Source organism: Notothenia coriiceps, unplaced genomic scaffold (assembly GCF_000735185.1).
Source record: "Notothenia coriiceps isolate Sejong01 unplaced genomic scaffold, NC01 NC01_scaffold00001841, whole genome shotgun sequence".
Classification (NCBI taxonomy): domain Eukaryota; kingdom Metazoa; phylum Chordata; class Actinopteri; order Perciformes; family Nototheniidae; genus Notothenia; species Notothenia coriiceps.
This window is the reverse complement of record NW_011334542.1, coordinates 583-21,466: the sequence shown is the minus strand read 5'-3', so window position 1 is coordinate 21,466 and position 20,884 is coordinate 583. Positions and strand designations below refer to the sequence as shown.

The following is a 20,884-nucleotide window of genomic DNA, read 5'->3' as shown; positions in this document are numbered from 1 at the left end:
GCATCCATCCACACACAGACACACACACACCCTGCAGATACACACTGCTTTAGTGAACCCAAAGCATCTCAAGAATCTTCGTGTCTCCTGGTGAATGTCAGCTCTGTCTTACCCTGTTTGTTTTTGCTTGTTTTACAGGCGTGGCCACGTACGTGTGCATGGCCCATTTGGGCTACTGGGATCCCAAAGGGCCTGACCTCAGCAACTGCACGTCGCCCTGGGTCAACCACATTATGCAGAAAGTAAGTCAGCCCGCGCTGCTGGCCCCAATAGCTCCCACCGAGCCCTCCTAAGGTTATATGTTATGGATATGGTCCTTGAGCAATTTCTCACACATGAAGACACACTGACTACAGGGGAAGGTTGCAGCCATGTTTCCATCTTCAGCTGTTAACCCTGACTTGTTTTTGAGATCTAAGAGCGTTCATTTAGCTGTAGGGGTATGGAGATTCACACTGTGCTTTCATCATAATAGGCTATCATGCATCGTAATAGGTTAATTTACATAGAAAGCATTCCTTTTGCATGGGAGAACATTACTTTGTTCTTCGAGATGCTTGTAGATGTTCTCAAATGGGCCACAAGTCTATAAGGCAGGGCCCTCAGCAAATTCAAAAAGTATAATGGAATATGACCCACAAATGAAACTTGGGCTTGTCTTATATTGTACTTCCTAAATATATATATATGTACAAATATATTGCACAGTAGTATTCATGTTTTAACAAGCCCACTTATCAAATAAATTCAGTTCAGTCAGACAACTCACGTGTTCTTTAACATGTTTATTAGAAGTAGCATTATAGTTGAGTTTGGCGTCTAGGCTCGGGCCTCATCACTCCACAGATATACATAGCACGATGAGTGATGATTAAATAACTAACCCCGAGCCTACAGGTGGAAGCTGGGGTGGTGGTGGGGCAGGCAAGCAGCGACGTGGAAGTAGCTGCAGCAATAGCAGCAGCAAGCAATGCATAGAGAGAGGCAGGTTAAATAGAGCGGCAATTAAGGAGACTCCGTTTGGTTGGTTGTAGAGTGGCAAGAGGCGTTATATATGAATGCAGCATAAATGCTCGAGTTGACTGTCTGTACTAGCTCGCAGGCTTTGCCCCATTTAAATTAAAAGGTTTATAAGAAAAAAGCCATGTTTCCCCGTATTATGAGCAATCTGAGGCTTCTGTTTTAAGGGATGAGCTGAACACTTTTTGTAACAAAATAAATGAAGCCCTATGGAGAGCTGTGAAGTAGGCTGTTTTTTTCTTAAGGCATTTTCAAGTATCATTGCTGACTTATAACTGAATTTATGAGTCTTTATACCTCACCCCTAGTGAGTGGCCCAGCCCTTCGCATATTGTTCTGTATGTGGCCCTCGGTGAAAAAAGTGTGGACACCTCTGCTATGAGGGTTTTCTTTATAGGACAAAACAAGGAGAAATACTCTCTGTGAAATCAGCATTTCAGCAGAAGTGCTAAATATGGGAAATGTCTCTGAATTATTCTTAAATATTTTTTTAACAGTTATCAGTTGCTGGAAACAACACTGACCTTCTCTTGCCCTATTGCACCCCCACCCCTTTCTTCTTCTCATCTTCCCCATTCATCTAAATGTACTTCCCTCACTCCTTCTTTCCTTCACCTCGCTGCGCTTCATCTCTCCTCTTTTCATTTTAACTTTCTTTCTCTGTACCCTTGGTACACCTTCCTCCTCTTCACACTCTCACTAACTTTGCTCCCATCTTTCCCTTCCCTTCTCACCTCATCTGACTTACTTTTCTTTTCTTTTTTACTTTCATCCATCTGTCGAAATCTTTGACTTTTCTCCACTCCCCGCCCCATCACAATGTTTGGCTCACAGCTCCGTTCCGGCGAGACAGCAGCAATCGTGGCCAGAGAGCTGGCAGAGCAGACCAAAGGTCTTCTGCGTCCTGGCGATGTGCCATCCACCGTGCGGGCCATGGCCCAACTGGTGGAGCTGCTGGACGTACAGCTCAGGAACCTCACCCCCGGGGGCAAGGACAGCGCAGCCCGCAGCCTCACCAAGGTACTGCTCCAAGAAACCCTCCGTTTGAAGGTTAATGTATTGTGAAGGGTTGAGTGAGATGAATGATTTTCTTGCAGACACTGATATGGAGAAGAATGCAGGGTTAAGGAAAGAATACCAAGTGAATGAGGGATGAAGGACAGAAAAGGGAACAAAAACCTAGATAAATAGCGTCAGTGGTTAGTGGTATTGTCTTATATCAATCTTCAGGGGTTTGAAATGTACATTTCCAGATAATAATAGCTGCTTTTAGAGATTATTTTATCCTCTTCTAGGGGTCTTAATAACACGTTTTGCTCAACATTATAGGTAATAGAAGGCAACTTATAGTATTTGGCAACTCAGATAGAGAATGAAATTTAATAAACCTCTGTTTTGCCCTGGGAGATATTCTTATTAAAACATACAGTACTTTAGATAAAAACAGGCTTGGGACACACTTTATTTCATAGCTCATTGTTTAAAGAACTTCAGACCTTTGAGCTATGGCTATGAAGATACTGTCGACTAGCGGGCTTGAGTGCTTACTTCTGGATTACATTAATGGAAACTCAATCCTGAGTATGCAAAAGATGACTTTTACATCTCTGGTCGACGAGGAAAGAATTGTGTTCTGTACTTTGTTTCATGTAGGCAATCAATTACAGTGAGATAAATCATTGGGGAATGGCTGGCCCGGCTGGCTAATTGACTAACTGACTGGATGGCGGACTGTTTCTTGATCGTCTGCTGAGGTTAACAGTGATAGGCGGGGTTTAGGAGCCAGATTGACAGATGCTGCCACCTCTTATAGAATCACTTATTTGTTTTTTTCTCATCTATGGCTCAGTGGCTTCACTAAACAGTTCCTCTGCTCCCTCTAAGTTATTCAGTAACACGTGTCGAGTGAATACATACCAGAGCATGTGTAAGTGAAACGATTAATCTGCCTTTGCTGTTGACCAAATGGCTTGTTAAAAGGTTGAACTTGTAGAAAAAAGTCCTCCATAAAAGAGGAAAAGCATTCCTCTTGTTTTCAATAATAGCCCAATTATATATACCTAATTGAGTAATGTGTCAGCTTATTATGCAAATTTGTGTTAGGAAATCGAATATGACCGATCAAGAACGAGTGGCGTAGTAATTAATGCCATCAATTAACTTGACAGTAGATGCAGAGAATGAGGGGAAAAGGGAGCAGAGGAAAAATAAAATGATAAAAAAAGATCTGGAAGAAGGAAAGGAATAGTAGAAAGATGGTCATGGGATAATGAATGAAAATAAGGGGCGAGAGAGGAGAATTACAATATCAGTAATTATGTGCAATGTTAAATGAAGTTGGTGTCACTGCCTGTATTCACCCAAGTGTGTGAGTGTGTGTGTGTGTGTGTGTGTGTGTGTGTGTGTGTGTGTGTGTGTGTGTGTGTGTGTGTGTGTGTGTGTGTGTGTGTGTGTGTGTGTGTGTGTGTGTGTGTGTGTTTCTGAGAGGTGTTATATCGCTAACAGGTAAATTGTTTGAATTTGCAGCTTCAGAAGAGAGAAAGGTCCTGCAGGGTTTTCACACAGGTATTTCAGCTTCCTGGTATTGTTGATTACTTTACCACACCATATGACCCACATGTTTTGTTTTCATTCTTTATACTCGGCATGTAATTCGCAATTTCAGCTTGTGTGTGATTACACATTGCAGCGCTCGACGTGGAATGTTAATTCCATGCTGCTGCAGTTGATTGAATAATTTGCATCCCAACCCTTTGAGGAGGTCTGCCATTAAACGGCTCGAGACCACAGCGTGCATCGGGGTCACTGCTAACAAAAGTTTGGGTCTCCTCAAAGGGTTTGCATTCTGTTGTTTTCAATTTCACTTTTTATCAGAATCAATGGCACTGATAAGAGGCCATGATCAATATCAATAATAGCTCATCTATTGTGCGGTTTTGTCTGCAGAATTGTAAACAGGGCTGCCTGAAACCAAATGACTCGCTATCCATCTCCATTCACTGAAATGCCCTCTCTGCTGCTGTATCAGAGAGAGAGAATGGAGTGTGATAGATACTCTGTTGCATATTGCTTGGTCACAGCCTTCAGTGCCTTAAAAAAATAATACCGGCTTTTGTTTGTGGCTCATTGTTCATTTATTTGCATCCTTGTTGGTCTGCTTGCATTGATGTTTGTTCGTGTTGACGCCGCGGGCTAACACCGTGAACGGAAAAGCCAACATCATTTAGGCATGTTTCTGGTCAGCTAAAATCACTATTCAGATCATCAAAAGACCCCACCTTCCCCAACCATGCACTGTAGATAGACTGCAGAGTCTCTCTTTTTCACTCCCTGCATCCTCCGACACACACACACACCCTTGATGGGCTAGCTCTTTTTCTCCTGATGCAGGCTTTTTCCTCCACTCTCCCCTGAAAAGTCTTAACGTCAGCACCAGTCAGCAATGTCACATCATAGAACATGGCTTAGGACTATGCAAACTGACACACACACACACACACACAAACACACACACACACACACACACACAAACGCTACAAATATTTATTTATTTTCAACAATGATCTCATCCCGTCATATCAAGACAGTAAGAAATGTTGATGCGCCCCTCCTTAAACCAATACATGCTGAATCTCAAGGAGTGTCTGCTTTCGAGTTACAGGTCAAAATCAAAACGTTTCACCATACACCTTTGATACGGCAGGAGGCTGGGAGTGATCGATTATATAATTAGCCTTAGTAATGTGAAGCAAAATTATACCAACAGTCCCTTACTCTGCCAGATAGAAATGTGCGTGATTAGGGATGTGGTGTGGTGCTGCCCTCTCCTCGTTAATTATCTACAGCACTAATTGCCAAGTGAGGAGAGTGGGCAGGAGGTTTGGGTTCTTAATAGAGACGAAAAATAATTGAATTCTTTTTTTTCTTCTGTCTCTCTCTCCTTCTCTTTCCCTCTCACACTTCATCTCTCCTCCTCTCTCACTTAGTTTGGGGAACTGGGGACTCGTTTCATGTATACTAAATTGGCAATTTATTCATGATGAAGTTGGTGGTGTGGAGAGGCTTTCATGCTGTAGGGTGGATTGATGGAGGGAGGTAAAGTCTGCAAGGTAGACTGAGAAACAGAGAAGGGGGTAAACTAGGGGGGAGGGGGAGAAATTAAACAGAAAGAGGAGAGTCAAAGAAACAAAAAATGGAATGCGAGAGAAAGAAAAACAATAAAGGGGGCAGTGAGGAGACAGTGATGCTCAATGACAATGTCTAATTTGCCCTCTATTTATGGATGGCGGATCAGAACATGACATGCTGCAAATTTAAAGCCTGATTTAGCTGCAAACTCATCCTGTCAGGGAAGACAAACTCCAACAACAACTGACAGATAAGCCAGCTTCTCTGATGAAAACATTTTCAAAACATGCTCTTTCTCGCAGCTCAGCCAAGCGAATAAAAGAGGAAAACAATCCATTCTTTCTTTCCTCTTCTCTCACCCCTTTCTTACTTTTTTAATTCTAACTCTGCCATTTTGTGAGGTTTGTCTTTACTGTGCACGTGTGTACACATACTGTACACATGCTCAAGTGCCCATACTCCCCTTCTGTAGCTGGGAGTAGTAGAACAGCCCAGCTCTAGTCTGTCTTGCCGCTGCTGTTTACGCTGGATTACCCCAACGCTTCAAAGCATTTCACTTCTGCCCCATTTACTGCCATGTGAGTGTGTGTTTGCATGCCGTGGGTACGCGTACACTCATGCGCGTGTCTACCCTGTTATACATAGACACACACATGTACACCAACTACACTCTTATCTGTCTCTGCAGAGTCTCTCCCCTCTTTGAGGACCTCTAAAAAAAAAAACCTGTCTCCATTTTAGCCCTCAAGTCCTCATACTTCTGCAGATAGAAATGTCACCAACGGCACTAGAGCTTACAGGCACACGCACATAGAAACACACACACACACGCAAACAAGTTGATTACATCTTTGAGTTTCTGATGTGGAGATGTCTGGACCTCAAGGAAATCGCACCCTTTCTTCTCCTTACCTATCCCTCTGCTCGAAAGATCCAATCGCAGCGCCAGCGAATTAAATTTCAATGAAAAAATTATATGAAATTGAAAATGCAAGGTAATCAAAAGTTCAATAAAAAGCAATGAAAAGTTTAATGAGAGTAGAAAAGGGGGGTTATCTGGAACACATCAAAGTGAGAGTGTTTGGGACTAGCACTAAGATCGTGAGTGAATGGAAAGCAGTGCTTCTGCTGTCATATCTGCCTCCAGAGCACCCCCCCGCCCTCGTCTATCTCTCTCTCTGTTGCCTCCACTGATACTGTACAGCAAGTGGAGCAGAATGATGCACTGCAATGCTTCTCCCAGCCCCTTGTGCACACCCTCCAACACACACATTTTAATGCCATCACACATAAAAGCACACTTTCATCCCGGACACTTAACAATGCATGGCAACAGTGTATGGCATTTATATGTCACTGCATATGGCCTCGTTCAAGCACAAACTGCATTAGAACAACAAAGAAAGCATTACTTCCACAATTCAGGCAGTTGACAGGAAAAGCGGGTTTTATCTAACTACTATGTTTGTGGTTTTGGCAATAATTTCATTAATAATTGCACTCATCAAGTTAATTGCAGGGATTTGGGTACATTACAATATTAGGACATCCAACAGTGCAAGAAACACAAGCAGTCGGAAATCATTCAGGTTTTAAACAAGTCTCCTTTTGAGAAAGCTATTAGGAGGAAAATGGCAAATTGTAAAAGGATTACTAAATAAAGTGTTTGCTCACATTTTTCATGCAGGGTTAAATGTTTTTTGTAGGGGGAGGAAAACGTAGGCCAATATGGGTATTATTGTTTGTCTCAAGTGAATGTTATGTTTCTTGAAATAAATTAACTGAATAAACAAGTGTTACCCAAAAGTTACCGGTTGAATAGCTGACTTAAACTGTACTGAGAAAAAGTAAGAAGTAGGTCAATAACAATGTACTGTGCAACAATTTCTATATTCAAGTTTTAAATAGGATAAGGGGAGAGAAATGAATATCTATATGATAATGTTTTATGTAAACCTATTAAATTATATTATGGTTCTACCATAAAGTGCATTAACATGACAATGTGGAGTATAGCCTTAACATCCTTACAGAGCTCTTATATCCATAACATAAAACACGTTCACTTTCTGTAGAGAACATTCAACAACCTGTATGTCAAACTGAACTATCGATTAGGGCTATAAGCGGGAAAGAGAACAAAACACAAAAATGACAATAAATAAAACGATTTAAGATATCGCAGCGGGTGCAAAAAGCTGGCTACAGAAATCAAATAACCCAACACTCCTTATAGAATCAAAGGCAGAATAAAACATAACCAAGGCAGACAACAGAGAGATGTATTTAAACAATATAAACAGCACAGCGGCTGCAGCCACAAACACATTATTAGAGAGCTTGACGGTTATAACGCATAGCGCACTTCACACACGCATAAGCACGCACACGCAGCTTCCATGACGGTCTCGGGAGAAATACAACCATCAGATGCCCCTTTCACACCAACACTGTTCTAGGGCCGGTTCGGAGCTAGAGCCTGATAAGCACCATTTTTTCCTGTTCACACCGCAGTGGAGCCGGCCCTAAGCACCGAAAACTGGTGCTTACCAAGCACCAAAAAATTGTCGGCCTAGAAGCAAGAACCGCATACGTCACGCTTACGTTGGAGGGAGGCGAGATTAACCCGAGCTAACAGTTTATGGCGAGTACAAATACAAGTTGTAACAAGCAGTAGCACTGAGCACACTTATACAAAAAAACACACTTTATAAAGTCAGGCAACACTAACCAAGCTTCGTGTGATTCTGTTTATTTGTACCTTTACTTTGACCATCCGTTATTGCTGGTCGCTGTCATTGATCATTGTGGAGAGCAGGCAGACGTTTTGTTTTGTATTATAGCAGCTATCGGATGGAATCAATACATGGGCTGCACAGGTTGCCATGTCCGACTATCACAAGTAGAATCATAATGAAGAATACGCCGGTAAAATATGCCTGTAGAAAACGGTTTATAATAGGATAGCAACAACAAGTAGTCAAGATAATCAGTTTATCTTTGGTTGCTATGCTAACATCACCCATTTTATACCAGAGAAACTTTCATAACAGCGTTGTGATGCCAAACAGCGTCAATTCATACTGAAACACATTCACTTATGGGTAATTGGGGATATGTATCAGATGTTGGAAAGTCATTCTTTGAGTCTTTTGAACCGCAAAGTCCCACTTCTTTTTCTCCAGGTATCACTTCTCTCGCTCGTTTATTCTCAAACATACTACACCAGGCTATGTTAAATTATATCCAGTCCACTTTAGCCTCTCTGTCACACCGTGCGCCTCAAAGCTTTCAAACATGTTGAGCTGGATGAGGCTCAGGAAATGTATCAATAAAAAACAACAAAAAGCCTTAACACAACTCACTAGATGTAAAAGTTCCGGACAAAATGTAAAAATACTTGCTGAAAGGGCCAGCAAGCATTTTAGCATTTAGCATGCTAGCCAGACCCAGCATGCACCTGTGTAGCACCTGTGTGCGTGTCTGTTGATTTGGGTCACTTAGCGGACTGGCCGGCAGGGGGGGGCATTAATTAAGGGAGACACAATGTCTTGTTTTTGTTTTTGTTTATTCGTTTTTTTTCCTTTAGCCCACTGTTCACAAACAGCTGCGCCCAGACCTAACCTCGTTCAGATAATCTAAATAAATTGTTGGCTTGTTTCAGGGCTTCAACTAATTATTATTTTAATCATGAATTAATATGTTGTTTTGCATATAAAATAACAGAAACTAGTAGACTAGAAAATCCATGTTTTATCTGATCAATATTGAAAAACCCAACCACATTAAAAAGAGCGTGTAGAAATGGCAAATGTTTGGAATTGTTACAAATGAAAATGTATTATCAAATGTATAATTATTTTGATTATCAACATTTATTAGTATTTGCCAGATTAAACGATTACTTTCTTGTCAAGAACATTTCAGAGAATATTAAAAAAACAGAAAAAATAGTTTTGCCTGGAAAATGGCTTAAATAATTTGCCTAATATTACATTTCCCATAAACCACAATTTATTAGAAACGCGTATTGAAGCTTGTAGTCTTCCGTCACACTCAGCTAAATGACTGAGGCAGAAACAGATTTGCCGGTGTATACGTATGCAAGGGTGTGCTTCATATCCACTCCTGCTTATTTTGCTGGTTTACTGAAGCAGTGGATTAATTAGTTTTTGTTTACATGTTGCCCTCCCAAACTCATCCAATATGCATCCTAATTAACTGCTAGCGCTAAAAGAGGACATAATATTATCATATTACCTTGTTGGCTAAGCACCCATTTCTTGTGTGTGCTACACTGTATCTACATTTGGATATCACACCCCCAAAATAAACAGGTAGGATTAGCTCTAATTCCAGAGGACAAGTGCACATTTTGTAGCACATGCTATCAACACTGGAATGAGTCATTACCTGCTGTGTTTCTCTACTTACTACTCCTTCTCTACATACTGCAGACAAAGACAATTGCTGTTGCAGCCTTCTTTCCTCCCTCTTTGCCTTAACACTGAGTGAGAAGAGAAGGAAGGACGTCAGATGGTTGATGCGTGAATGCCAATAAACTGATGTCTTTCACTCTTCCTCTCTGGCCTTGCAATTCCCCACTGGACACCCCCTTTGCTTATATAATGGCACCTGCGTCCCCTTTTCCATTTTCCCATCCACCCTCCTTAAGAGAGAGAAGCATTGAAAACATGAGTGATAAGTGAGGGATGGGAGTGCGTTTGCAGAATGGTGGTTTACAGTCTGCGAAAGAGAAAATAAAGAGACAGACGGGACTGTGAGATGTGTGTGTTTGATAGCACCTGTATTCGCTTTTCCGCCTCTCTTGTTCCCAGCGGACGCCTGTCACAATGGACTCACTGGACTGTTTTATCGCTCTCCCATGGCTCTCCCCTTCTTCTTCTCTCCCACCAGCTCTATTTTCTCTCCGTTTCTTTATCTCTCCCAGGGTCTTTTAGGATGTGACCATAGGATGTGACTCTGTGTGCCTGTGTGTATATGTGGGGTGTTCATGTCTGAAAATGAGTTGTCGAATTCTTAAGAGCAGAAAGGAATGTGTGTTGGAGACAAAATAAGTATTGTTTCCTGGAGAGCGACTCATCTATGTGAGCCAACTCTTCTCTTTTTGGTAATATTTTTGGATTCAAAACCGTTCAGCGCGGCTGGATATGACCCAGCAGACATTATCTGATAAAACGTTAATCTTTTCTCAGCCCTTCAAGCACAAGTTTTCAAACTCAAAGATAAGACTGTTGCTTAGTCTTAAAAAGAGAGGAGAAGGCGGGGGAGAGAGAGAGAGAGAGAGAGAGAGAAATTAGCCAGGTTTGGGGGTGTAGACACATGGTGATTGCAATCAGCTAATTAGCGTAGCTTGATTTTGAGGACATCTGTGAATGATTTTCAATCAAAACATTCTTTTTATAAAGATAGAAGAATAAGAAGGTGGTAATGAACATTATAAAGTGCAGACCATAACTTTAGACATTTATTTTTCATTTAACAGCTGTGTTTTGCCTTTGTTACGTCTGCATGGGAATGCCACATTTGCATCGCTTACATCTTATTTTTGCGTGTCATGATTTATCACCATGATAAATGAAATTCCACTGCATTCTCAATGTTGCATCACACTGACTGCTGTCTTCAGTGGGGAAGCATACACTTTTTTACTATGATTGATTTGCCATAATTAGCTTCAGTGACTGAAAGTGTTAGCATTATCTTCCTCCTTGTGACCTCCGTGATTCTGCTGCTGTCCTAGGCTATGGTGGAGACGGTGAATAATTTGCTGCAGCCACGAGCCCAGGCGGCCTGGAGAGAACTGCCCACCAGCGGACAGCTGCACTCAGCCACTCTGCTCCTCGACACTGTGGAGACGGGAGCTTTTATGTTAGCCGACAACCTCCTCAAGACCGACACTGTGCAGGAGACCACAGACAACATCCGTGAGTACATTTTTTTTTTGTCCCTCCCTATCTTCAAAACTCAGTTGGACCCTGCAACTGTCACAGAGCCTGCTGAGATGCCCTGGAGCAAAGCACTTAACCTCCATTTGCACTGGTGAAGCTTCACAGTCACCAAGTGTTGAAGACTGTGTGGCTGCAGCAGGCGTGTCTCAAATGTTGAATTTATGGCTAGGCTAGAACAAAAGCATCTTACATCTTGTTGAATTTGACCTAAGTACAAAGTCCTAAAGGAAATCATTTGTGCAACATGCTCAAATTTAGGCAAAAATGTAATTCTTAGATTTCACACATTTCCTTCTTATATCTTATCATAACGTAAACCAGGTGGCTGCTAAAGATCTAAGAATATGAAGGCATTTTTAAAACCCGTCGCCTCAGATCTATGTTTTATAAGACAAACCTGAAACAAAGTATACTGTACAATCTAGCTTCACACAGCGTAAACAAAAAAAGGTTATTGTTATCTTTTGTAGGGCAGAATAATGCTATTGTTTCTCCTCTTTGACTGTTAAGAGAGTTACTGACTGGCTGCATAATACATTGGTATTGGTTACAGCAATACATGACAAAGAGTATTTCATTTAAAATTACATAAAGGGTAGTAGAGGTGGCATTAAACATCTTGGATTGCCAGCAACGATACCTTTGTAAAAATCCTGCTTTTCAAATATAATAAACATCATTATAATACTGTATACAACATGATGTGTTCATACTATGTAGGTTTTTAGTTAAGATACATTTTCTTTCAAGAATAATTTCAGACTGACTCCTCAGTGTAAAACATTTCCTGGTATTTCTGTGTTTTACTCCTGACATTTCCCTGTGTTTTTTATATTTCTGTTATTATTATTGTGATTGTAGTAATGTGTTTTTATTACATGTACAGAACTTTGGCTCGACCAAAAATCGCTTTTAAATGTGCTATATAAATAAAACTTGATTTGATTTGATTTGATACTCAATTAACCACTCTTACAAATGAATAATTTGTGTGCATGAGTAAACACAACAAACAGAAAACCCTGTTGAATTTCATGTATCCCAGTCTCGAATCAGAATACAACTGTTAAACAGAAGTATCTAATTTTGAGTCCGGAAAAAACATAATATAACCAAATTGGAGGGAGTCTAATTTCACAACACTTTTACTAATTAAATAATCAAATCTCCTCCTTAAATGATGGTCATTCCGTGATTGGACTTGAAACAATAATTTGTAAACTCATGTCCTTGAGTTACAATAGTAGGCTACCGAACAAATGACTATTCCAAAAAGCATTATGTTCAAATGACTACCTTATACCTGTCAACCTCCATAAACATAGCGAGGCAAAAAACATAAGGGAAAAATGATATCTCTGATTGTATTTTCCAAAGATTATTAACTATGAATTATACATGTTGCTAACATTTCTTCTAACAATGTGTACAATATACTTAATTTACAGCTTTATGCGCCCCTATTATGTAGAGCCTGTTTTATTATGTATAGCAGGCGTGTTAAAAAGGTCCAGGTTATCCTTTCAGAGGTATTGAAGGGTCACATCCACAGAGACCCATGCTCATCTAGCAAAATGCAGAGGAAAAACTGTCTTTAGGGATCTAAGGCAGGGATGAATTGTTTTCCAAAGACAATAACACTTATTTATTTATGTTTCCCGTATTTTCTTCACTTTTAGGCAGAATTGACAAAGCAGAACAAAGCTAGTTATTATGGGGTTGTGCACATCGCTCTCCTCTCCTCTCTTTCCCCCCTCCTTCCATCCCTCCTCAGCCTCTCTCACTAATCCTCTCATCACTGGGCCATAGAATAAGGCAGAAATACTGAAGAACAAAAGCCCTCTTTGCTTTTCAAGCCTTTGGTTGATGATATATCTCTGAGCCATCTTTTTATCTGCCAACCAGCGAGATGCCCCCGCTTGTGTTTCCCTTGATTATCTTCCTGTTTATTTCCTTTTTGATTTGATATTTCAAAAGCTCCTACAATTATTCCCCCCATCACTAGGATTCACTGGGCTTGTATATGACCCAGGACGAGATGAAAAGTCATGAAGGAGGAGCTGGGGATGATGAGTAAAGAAGAAGAGTGGATGAGTGCATGCTTGAGGGTGATGATTGTGGTGGAATGTCAAATGATGCTCTAAGGCTTTTCTTTGCTCACTTTCGCATCAGTAAGCAATGAAATCAAATCTATTTAAGTCACACAACACGGGGATATCATTAGAGCATTTATTTCACTTGCCGGAGACAGAAAGCAGAGAGAAATTCTACAAAATCATTGCTTTCAACATGACACTTGCTCTCTCTGAAACAATCCCAACCATTGCCATCCTACACATTTTTTACTTTATATAATTTCAGACTTGTAACTCCTCCAATTTCTTTTGCTCTCCTGAACGCACATATGGTTACATAAACAGTAATTGAGATGTAGGCTACCAGATCTCTGAAGAAGTTAAAGCAGGAAATCATCTTTTTTGTGGGAAATTTGGTCTCTGCATTCCTCTCCTTTTTGTGCCGTTAATCTTCCCTCCCAGCTAATCCAGTGGGCAGATCCACCATGATTATCTCTCCCTTTTATTCATAACCGCCTCTCATCTCTTTCTTTTCTCTCATCCTCACTTTTCTCTCTCTCCGGTTCCTCCCTCTTTACTCTCCTCATTGCACTTTTAAGCCCCCCGTGTTTAGTTTCTTTAACAAGTCTTTCAAAGGAGAGTGAGCGACAGGAATAAATTATTTGAATGACACATTTTAAAGAAGCCCCTGCAGCTACAGTAGGTGATGTTATTGTGTTAGAATATTTGTGTGACTATGAGGCGCAGTATTAGGCGTCTGAATAAATTGTATTATTATTAGAACCAAAACAGTGATTTGAAAGGATAACACAGCGTGCGCGTGTGATAACGATAATGAACAAGTGTGTATCTTAGGAGGAGGATTGTCATTACAAGCAAGCTTTAATTAGATTAGACTCAGCGTGCTTTGATATCCCGCCGTTGTGTGTGGGTGTGGATGCGCGTGTTTGTATGTGCGCTTCAGTGTGGGGTGTGTGTGCTAATTTATGTGTGTGTGTACATAGCTTGAATGTTTAGTCTGGCTCGTGTGCAATAAGAGACACTTAACCAGTGTTTCTATTTCTTTCTGCCATATTTGCATATCAGTGTCTGTGTTTATGTCTGCCTGTCTCACTCTGCCTCCATTTCCTCCCTCCCATCCTCAGCACCATCTCTTGCCTTTGTGCCCTATCTATTGTTCTCTGTGAGAGAACATAGACTTCCTTCCTCCTATCTCTCCTCTAAATGTCTCTGCTCATACCCCATGTATCGTGCTTTCTCTAACTACCCTCTTTCCTTGTTAGCTACTCCAGCACTTCACTCTGACCTCATCAACTTTCTTTTCATTTCACCCTCTTCTCCCACTCCACCGCCTCCTGCGCTCTCTTTCCCATCCCAGCACGTCCTTGTGTTGTTTATTTGATCAAGGAGCTGTTTTCACCATGAAAGCAGTGTCTTAATCACCAAATCACTCAGAAGCATGAGATAGAGGTATACAGCAAAGGTATAATTAGTCCTTAATTAGAAACTTTATCTAATACATTACACGTCCGTAATCAGGAATGCGCTAACGAACCTCGATGGTGAAATTAGTTTCCCACAATACAACAGAGAGGTTGGATTATCCACCACGATGTGTTGGACCAGTTGCCTGGAGACATTGTTGCCTTTTTTAGTATGAAAATTGAAGATGTTTCATTTTGCCAGCTTTTTTTTCCTTTTCTTTGTTTAGACGAAGCGAGGATTCAGGATTCATGCTCGTGTTCTGCTGTGAAGCACTTAGTGAGAAAACATGGTTATTACAAGAGGCTGCCAAACAAACCTGATGTATCGTACTATGCTGTGACTTGACATAAGGGTGTGTGTGTGTCCGTGTGTGTGTGTGTGTGTGTGTGTGTGTGTGTGTGTGTGTGTGTGTGTGTGTGTGTGTGTGTGTGTGTGTGTGTGTGTGTGTGTGTGTGCAATTTACTTAAGTATGTGGAAGGCCATGGGATCAGGTATCCTGAGAGATGTCCTCAGAACAGTGCTGAGGTTTTCTTTGGCTGCGACCCAACATGGTTTCTCCCAAGATGCATAGGGCAGCTCACCACACAGCTGTTCAAACAGAGCATGTGGCAATACACGTCTGCCAGTCCAACAAGCTTGTTAAAAAGCAATTACAATCTTATTTGTTCTAACTTGATTGGGATCTAAATGCAGATGTTCTGTGTGTGCAAGTGCATCATATATCTCCCTCAGGAATATGTCCATTTCAAAAGTGGCAGTGTTAACATTTTGGGTGGATGTTTATGAGGGGGAAAGTTTATGAAGTTAATCTGTTAATGTCTAAATTTGTATGGAGTAAGTGTTTGCACAAGGAATTTGAGTACAAGAAGTTAACAGGGACACTACATCAAGTTAAGCGTCTGTTTCTTTCCTGGTGTGTCATCTTGAAAATATGCTTCAATATACGCCAGTTAAGTGGGACATCGGTCAATTCCTCCTCCATAGGTGCTTTCTATGTTAAGTAATGTATGTGCATAGTATGTCAGTGTGTAACTCACTCTGCCTCCCCCTGCCCAGGTACGAAAAGAGTACGGCAAATGTCTGCGCACTCACTGCTGCAGCGGCAAGAGCGTGGAGACGTCAATCTCCTCCTCCAGCAAGACCACCACCTCAAGGACCCCCGGCCGCTACTCCACAGGCTCACAGGTGAGCTTACCTGCCTGCACACCTGGACGATACAGCACAGCAGACTCTCAGGTGAGGCAGGAGCACGCCATGAGGGTTTAGGGTTATCGCTGATCACTTCCACAACTACATTCGGCACAGTCTCAATTTTTATTATAGGCAATTTAAACAAAAACACTTTTTAATGGGAACCTTCTGAAATTGTGATTAAGTTAGAATACTATAACAATGTGGAAAGTGAGATAGCCCAAACCCTGACACCTTTTGAATGTTGATGCTGACACAAAGGTAAATGAGAATAAATATAATTGACGGGTGATTATTTCTCCCCACCTGTTTTCCCTCTTGCTGGCCGCAACTTTGCTTTTTCCTTTATTGCCTCTCCTGCACTAATTTTCCCTCTTTTTGCACACCATTCCTCCTTATATCACTTTTCTCTTACCACATTTGTTTCCATCTTTTGTTGTTACGTCTTCCGTCCTCTTCCTTCCTTTTACTCCTTCTCCCTTTCATTATTGCTACTCCTATGTGTCTTTATCCATACCTTCTCCACCTCCTTTTCCTCTCTCCCTCTTCTTTTGCGCTCCTTTCTCCTGTGTATAGAGTCGTATCAGGCGGATGTGGAATGACACTGTGAGGAAACAGGAGTCTTCCTTCATCACTGGAGACATCAACAGCTCCGCCACGCTCAACAGAGGTAACCACGGGATACCTAGCATTTGCATCCTCATCATTGTCACCATATCTATTTTATTAATAGCGGGAGGCTCTGGCAGCATATGCTGTCATTTAGTAAAGAGGTAGGAGTCCAAACTTCTTTCTTGTAGAGAGGTAGATTAGCTGAATAGAGTGTAAATATCACTTGCTACTTTTTTTTTGCTACTTCAAAGGATGACTTTACAGGAGGGAGAGTTGGGAGTAGACTGTTGTCAAAACTGGAACATCAACCAGTCTGTTGTCCCATTTTAGATTTACAGAGTTTACTGTTCTACAGAAGCTTCTATACTTTTTTGTCTGAGGACAGTCTATTTTTGAATCATTTGTGGGGGATAAATCCTTTAAGTTAAAGTATGTGTGGAAGTCTAGAGCTGAACACCAGTGGTTCCTTTATTAATGTACTGTACGTTATGCAGAGTTGCATTAAATTAATGCTTGATTATAACCAGAATGTAGTAGTGTGTCACTTCAGGCGAATCTACTGATTCTAAAATGTACTGTGAGACATTACTTTGAATGTTCGGTAAAGTAGAGCAAAGTTTTAAAGTGTAATACAAGTTTATCTCATTATATGAAGGCTGCTGTGTCTAAGCTTTTAAATGTTAATTAGGATAGTTTGCTGGATTTCCACTGTATTGGTAGCTGTCTTTCCTGTCCCTCCCGAGAAAGTCACTGTGAGAATGGATTCTATGTCTGAGGGCTAGGGTAATGAGGACATTGACACACAAATGGCTAGACATTTTTGATACACACTCTTGGGACGTACACACATACACTGCCATTTGTTAGTCTCTAAGTTGAGGTGTGGCCCTCGCTTCCTTCGGGCCACTAATAAGCTGTTAGCATGACAGATTGATGCTAAAGCAGACACGGTGTGTGTCAGCGCCTGAATTATCACACACTTAGCGAGGCAGGGCTTAAGACACCCCCGCCCCCCTCCTTCGCTCACACTTTAAAGTATGGTGCAGAGAGCTACTTAGCAAGTAGATTTCAAATGACTATGTACTGAGGCTTAGTGAATAAGGAATGGGAGGATTAAATTGGATATTCTGATAGCTAGAGATTGACTTGTTGAAATCAGGAGAAAGGATAATGGAAAAGGAATGTGTTCTTTTTAACCTTGAAGTTGGCAGACATATTGATGTCAAATATATTATTACTTTTGTTTCTTTTTAGTCGTTAAGACAATGGGTGCGAACTAGCCCTTTGTATGAACCTTGATTTATATTATGTCAGTAAGGATTCATGTATATTGTCCTCTATGATTAAAAACCTATTTTGAAGGTTTATAGTTTATAACTTAATATATATAGCTCTTTTGTTTCTGCCAAGTTAAGGCTGCTGCCCAGCCACTATTTTCGAAATAGTAGTAAAGTTATACAAATAATCAAATAAACTATGGTAACCTAATATTTGATTTGGATTCATTTAGGCTAGACACCATACATTGTGCCTATTAGCATTATAAACTGTTAACCTTTTCTTCCCCTCTTACCATGTTTTTGGCTATGTTTGATAGAGAGGGAAATAGACCATGAGAATGAATGTAAAGGAACTGTCGCCTCCAGCTTATCTCCCACCTAGGAAAGAAAATGCACTTTGTTTGTGGCCCCTCCGTTTACTATCCTGTAGTCATGCTGCTCTGCTCTAGCGTATTGAACTGCAACACAGACTTCTCCAAGCTATGCTCTCCCTTTGTCTCTCCTTCGTGTCCCCTCCCTCAGCCTGTATGCTGTGGCTGCAAGAATTACTTGTCAAGCTTTTTCTTGGCTTTCCCCTCAAACTATTTGCCTGTTTGATTTACTTGTCCTCTTCTCTCCCTCCTTCTTCCACACACTCACTTTCCATCTTACTCTCCCTTCCTCCTTTTCCTTCTCGCTTACCTGCACTCTGTACCGTCTACATGCTCTCCTTCAACCTCCCTCTCTCTCCGCTTTCCCTTTTTTACCCTCGATTGCTTCTCTCTTTTTCTCTCTTGACTTGGCTGTTGCTCTTCCTCTCTCTCTCTCTATCTGCCTGTACCAGGAGCCATGGCTAATCATCTTATAACTAATGCTCTCCTTCGTCCCCATGGTACTAACCATCCTTATAACACTCTCCTGGGGGACTCGGCAGTCTATAACAACCCCGCCGTGGGCATGTACAACACCCAAGGTGTGCTTGATGTTTCTATTATAAACATACAACATGCAAAGTTATTTTTTTACTATGTTTTAATTGATGTTGCATGGTAATTTCATTTGAAGCCGTTTGCTACTGTGATACACTTTGTGATGCACATGATCTGGCTCCCAAGTGAGGCAATCAATCGCACTGCAATAATCTTTCACAAAGGACCCGCACTGGGCACTTTTCCCAGCACATAAAAGTGGAGATGAAATTCTGTCTATGATTTATGTAAAAAGTCAACAAGTTCACATGCTGATTTGTTGTATGCTATACATGCACACTATGTGTTGCAAACTACACTGTATCTTTTATAACCTACTTGGGAGCCATGAAATATTCATACTTTTTGTATTGATTTTCTATTTTCTACAGCATGTGCTTGACTTTGTACGTGTCAGTTGTGACTTTTATTGCTTGTCTTAGTGCACGTCTGCTGTATTCAAACTATGTTTTAAATGTAAGTTGTGTTTTTCTGTTTTCTCTGTGTTAAATAAATAATGAACCATATGGTAACAGCCAGTTAACGACAAAGCCAGGAAAACAGACTTTGATATTGAGTATCAGAGATGGTTTCTTTGTAAGATGTTTTCCATCAAGCCTCCAATTACTGTCCAACTGTAGATGTTCTGCCCCTGAAAGTTGTTTCTCTCGATGTTTGAACTCACGTCTTTCTGTTTTCTCTCTTCTCCCTCATGCTGTCCATTAGCACCGTACCGAGACACAAGTATGGGCTAAATTAATACTCAACTTCTTCAGTAACATATGAGTTTCTTCTCTCTTTCCTTGGTTTTTAAACTCTCTGGTTCAATCTTCACCCAAATTATAGTTTTGTTTGCTACTTTCCTCGCCCGAATAATTAGTCAATCTGTGTTATACGGTTTTCTGATTTGATTTCTCACACAGTTTTGGACTCCTTTCCCAGAAATGCTATTTTCTTGAAGGCAATTTATGTATAGAAGTAAAACAAACAAGCGTTATTATTGATTACATGTAGTGTTAATCAAATGTGCACATTTTAGTTTAAATCCCCAACTCTTTTTAATGTATTGCTATAGTGCTGGCTGTAGTGAGAAAATAACAAACTTCTGAGGTTCCTTTAATTAATTGAGTAAAAATGTTTGTATCCAAGGAATTAACATATGTACCTTTAATCCTCAATTCACAGCATATTCTATGATGGTTTATTCAGGACTCCTAATAATTATGACTGTTATTATTCCTTATTTGTTTCTCAGAGGGCATCCTGAACAACGCAAGAGACTCCAGTGTAATGGATACACTCCCTCTTAATGGTAACCATGCCAACAACTACAGCATGGCCAGCAGCGAGTACCTGAGCGACTGCGTCCAGATCTTGGACCGTAGTGGCGGCTACGGCACCCACGGCAATCATAAGGAGACGACCCTGGAGAAGAAGATCCTCAAGGAGCTGACCTCCAATTACATCCCCTCCTACCTCAACAACCATGAGAGAGCGACCACCGAACGCAACCACAACCTGATGAACAAGCTGGTCAACAGCAGCATGGCCAATGGAGGTGACTGGTTTGATTTAAGTTATTTCAGGTTAAGATCGTCACAAACATTGTTTTTTTCTAGACAGGGACACTATTGTAAAGCACTTAACTTATTTTGGTTCATGAACACTATTGTGCCTAACTTATTACAAAGAGCTTTATCATGGCCTATTATCACTTTTCAACATGGTAGCATACAGTCACCTTTTAACAATCTACCAGACAGAGTTGTGTTCTGGCAAGTCCAATATTATCCGTTCTTTTACCTGATCTTCATAAACCCGTAAAGGCTATGTCAGTCTCTTAAGCTTCCAAATGCTCCGATATGTTCCTCAGCTAGTTGCTAAATTTGCCTGTCTGCCGTACGCTCCTGGCAGGTAGCTGCAGTGATTTGGTAACAGCTGCCTGCTGCTACTGAAAACAAGGCTGATGAGAGCGCTGAGCTGAACCAAAACAGTAAAGTTGCAGGCTGGGAAACAAAAACAATGCGATTAATTAAAGATGCTGAAATTCTTTGTGAAGCCAAGGGGAAGATTTTCTGTGGGTTTGTGTAAGCAACTTTTTTCACACATACACATGGTAAATGTAATCCGTTGTTAATATAAAAAGGTTATAGACACAACCAGTCAACTTTCTG

General features: G+C 40.9%; 1 protein-coding gene across 1 annotated transcript in view; it reads left to right on the top strand.

Moving 5' to 3' along the window:
* LOC104964065 (latrophilin-3-like) overlaps positions 1–20,268 on the top strand; it is a gene marked incomplete at its 3' end in the record, with an annotated part of 57,793 nt that extends 37,525 nt beyond the window's left edge. Inside the window, exons 6-14 of the mRNA XM_010792789.1 lie at positions 139–242; positions 1,855–2,040; positions 10,913–11,096; positions 14,907–14,956; positions 15,737–15,865; positions 16,448–16,541; positions 18,677–18,715; positions 19,437–19,454; positions 19,966–20,268. Coding sequence (XP_010791091.1) covers positions 139–242; positions 1,855–2,040; positions 10,913–11,096; positions 14,907–14,956; positions 15,737–15,865; positions 16,448–16,541; positions 18,677–18,715; positions 19,437–19,454; positions 19,966–20,268 — 1,107 coding nt within the window. The remainder of the gene's footprint in view (positions 1–138; positions 243–1,854; positions 2,041–10,912; positions 11,097–14,906; positions 14,957–15,736; positions 15,866–16,447; positions 16,542–18,676; positions 18,716–19,436; positions 19,455–19,965) is intronic.
* Positions 20,269–20,884: the final 616 nt, after the last annotated feature.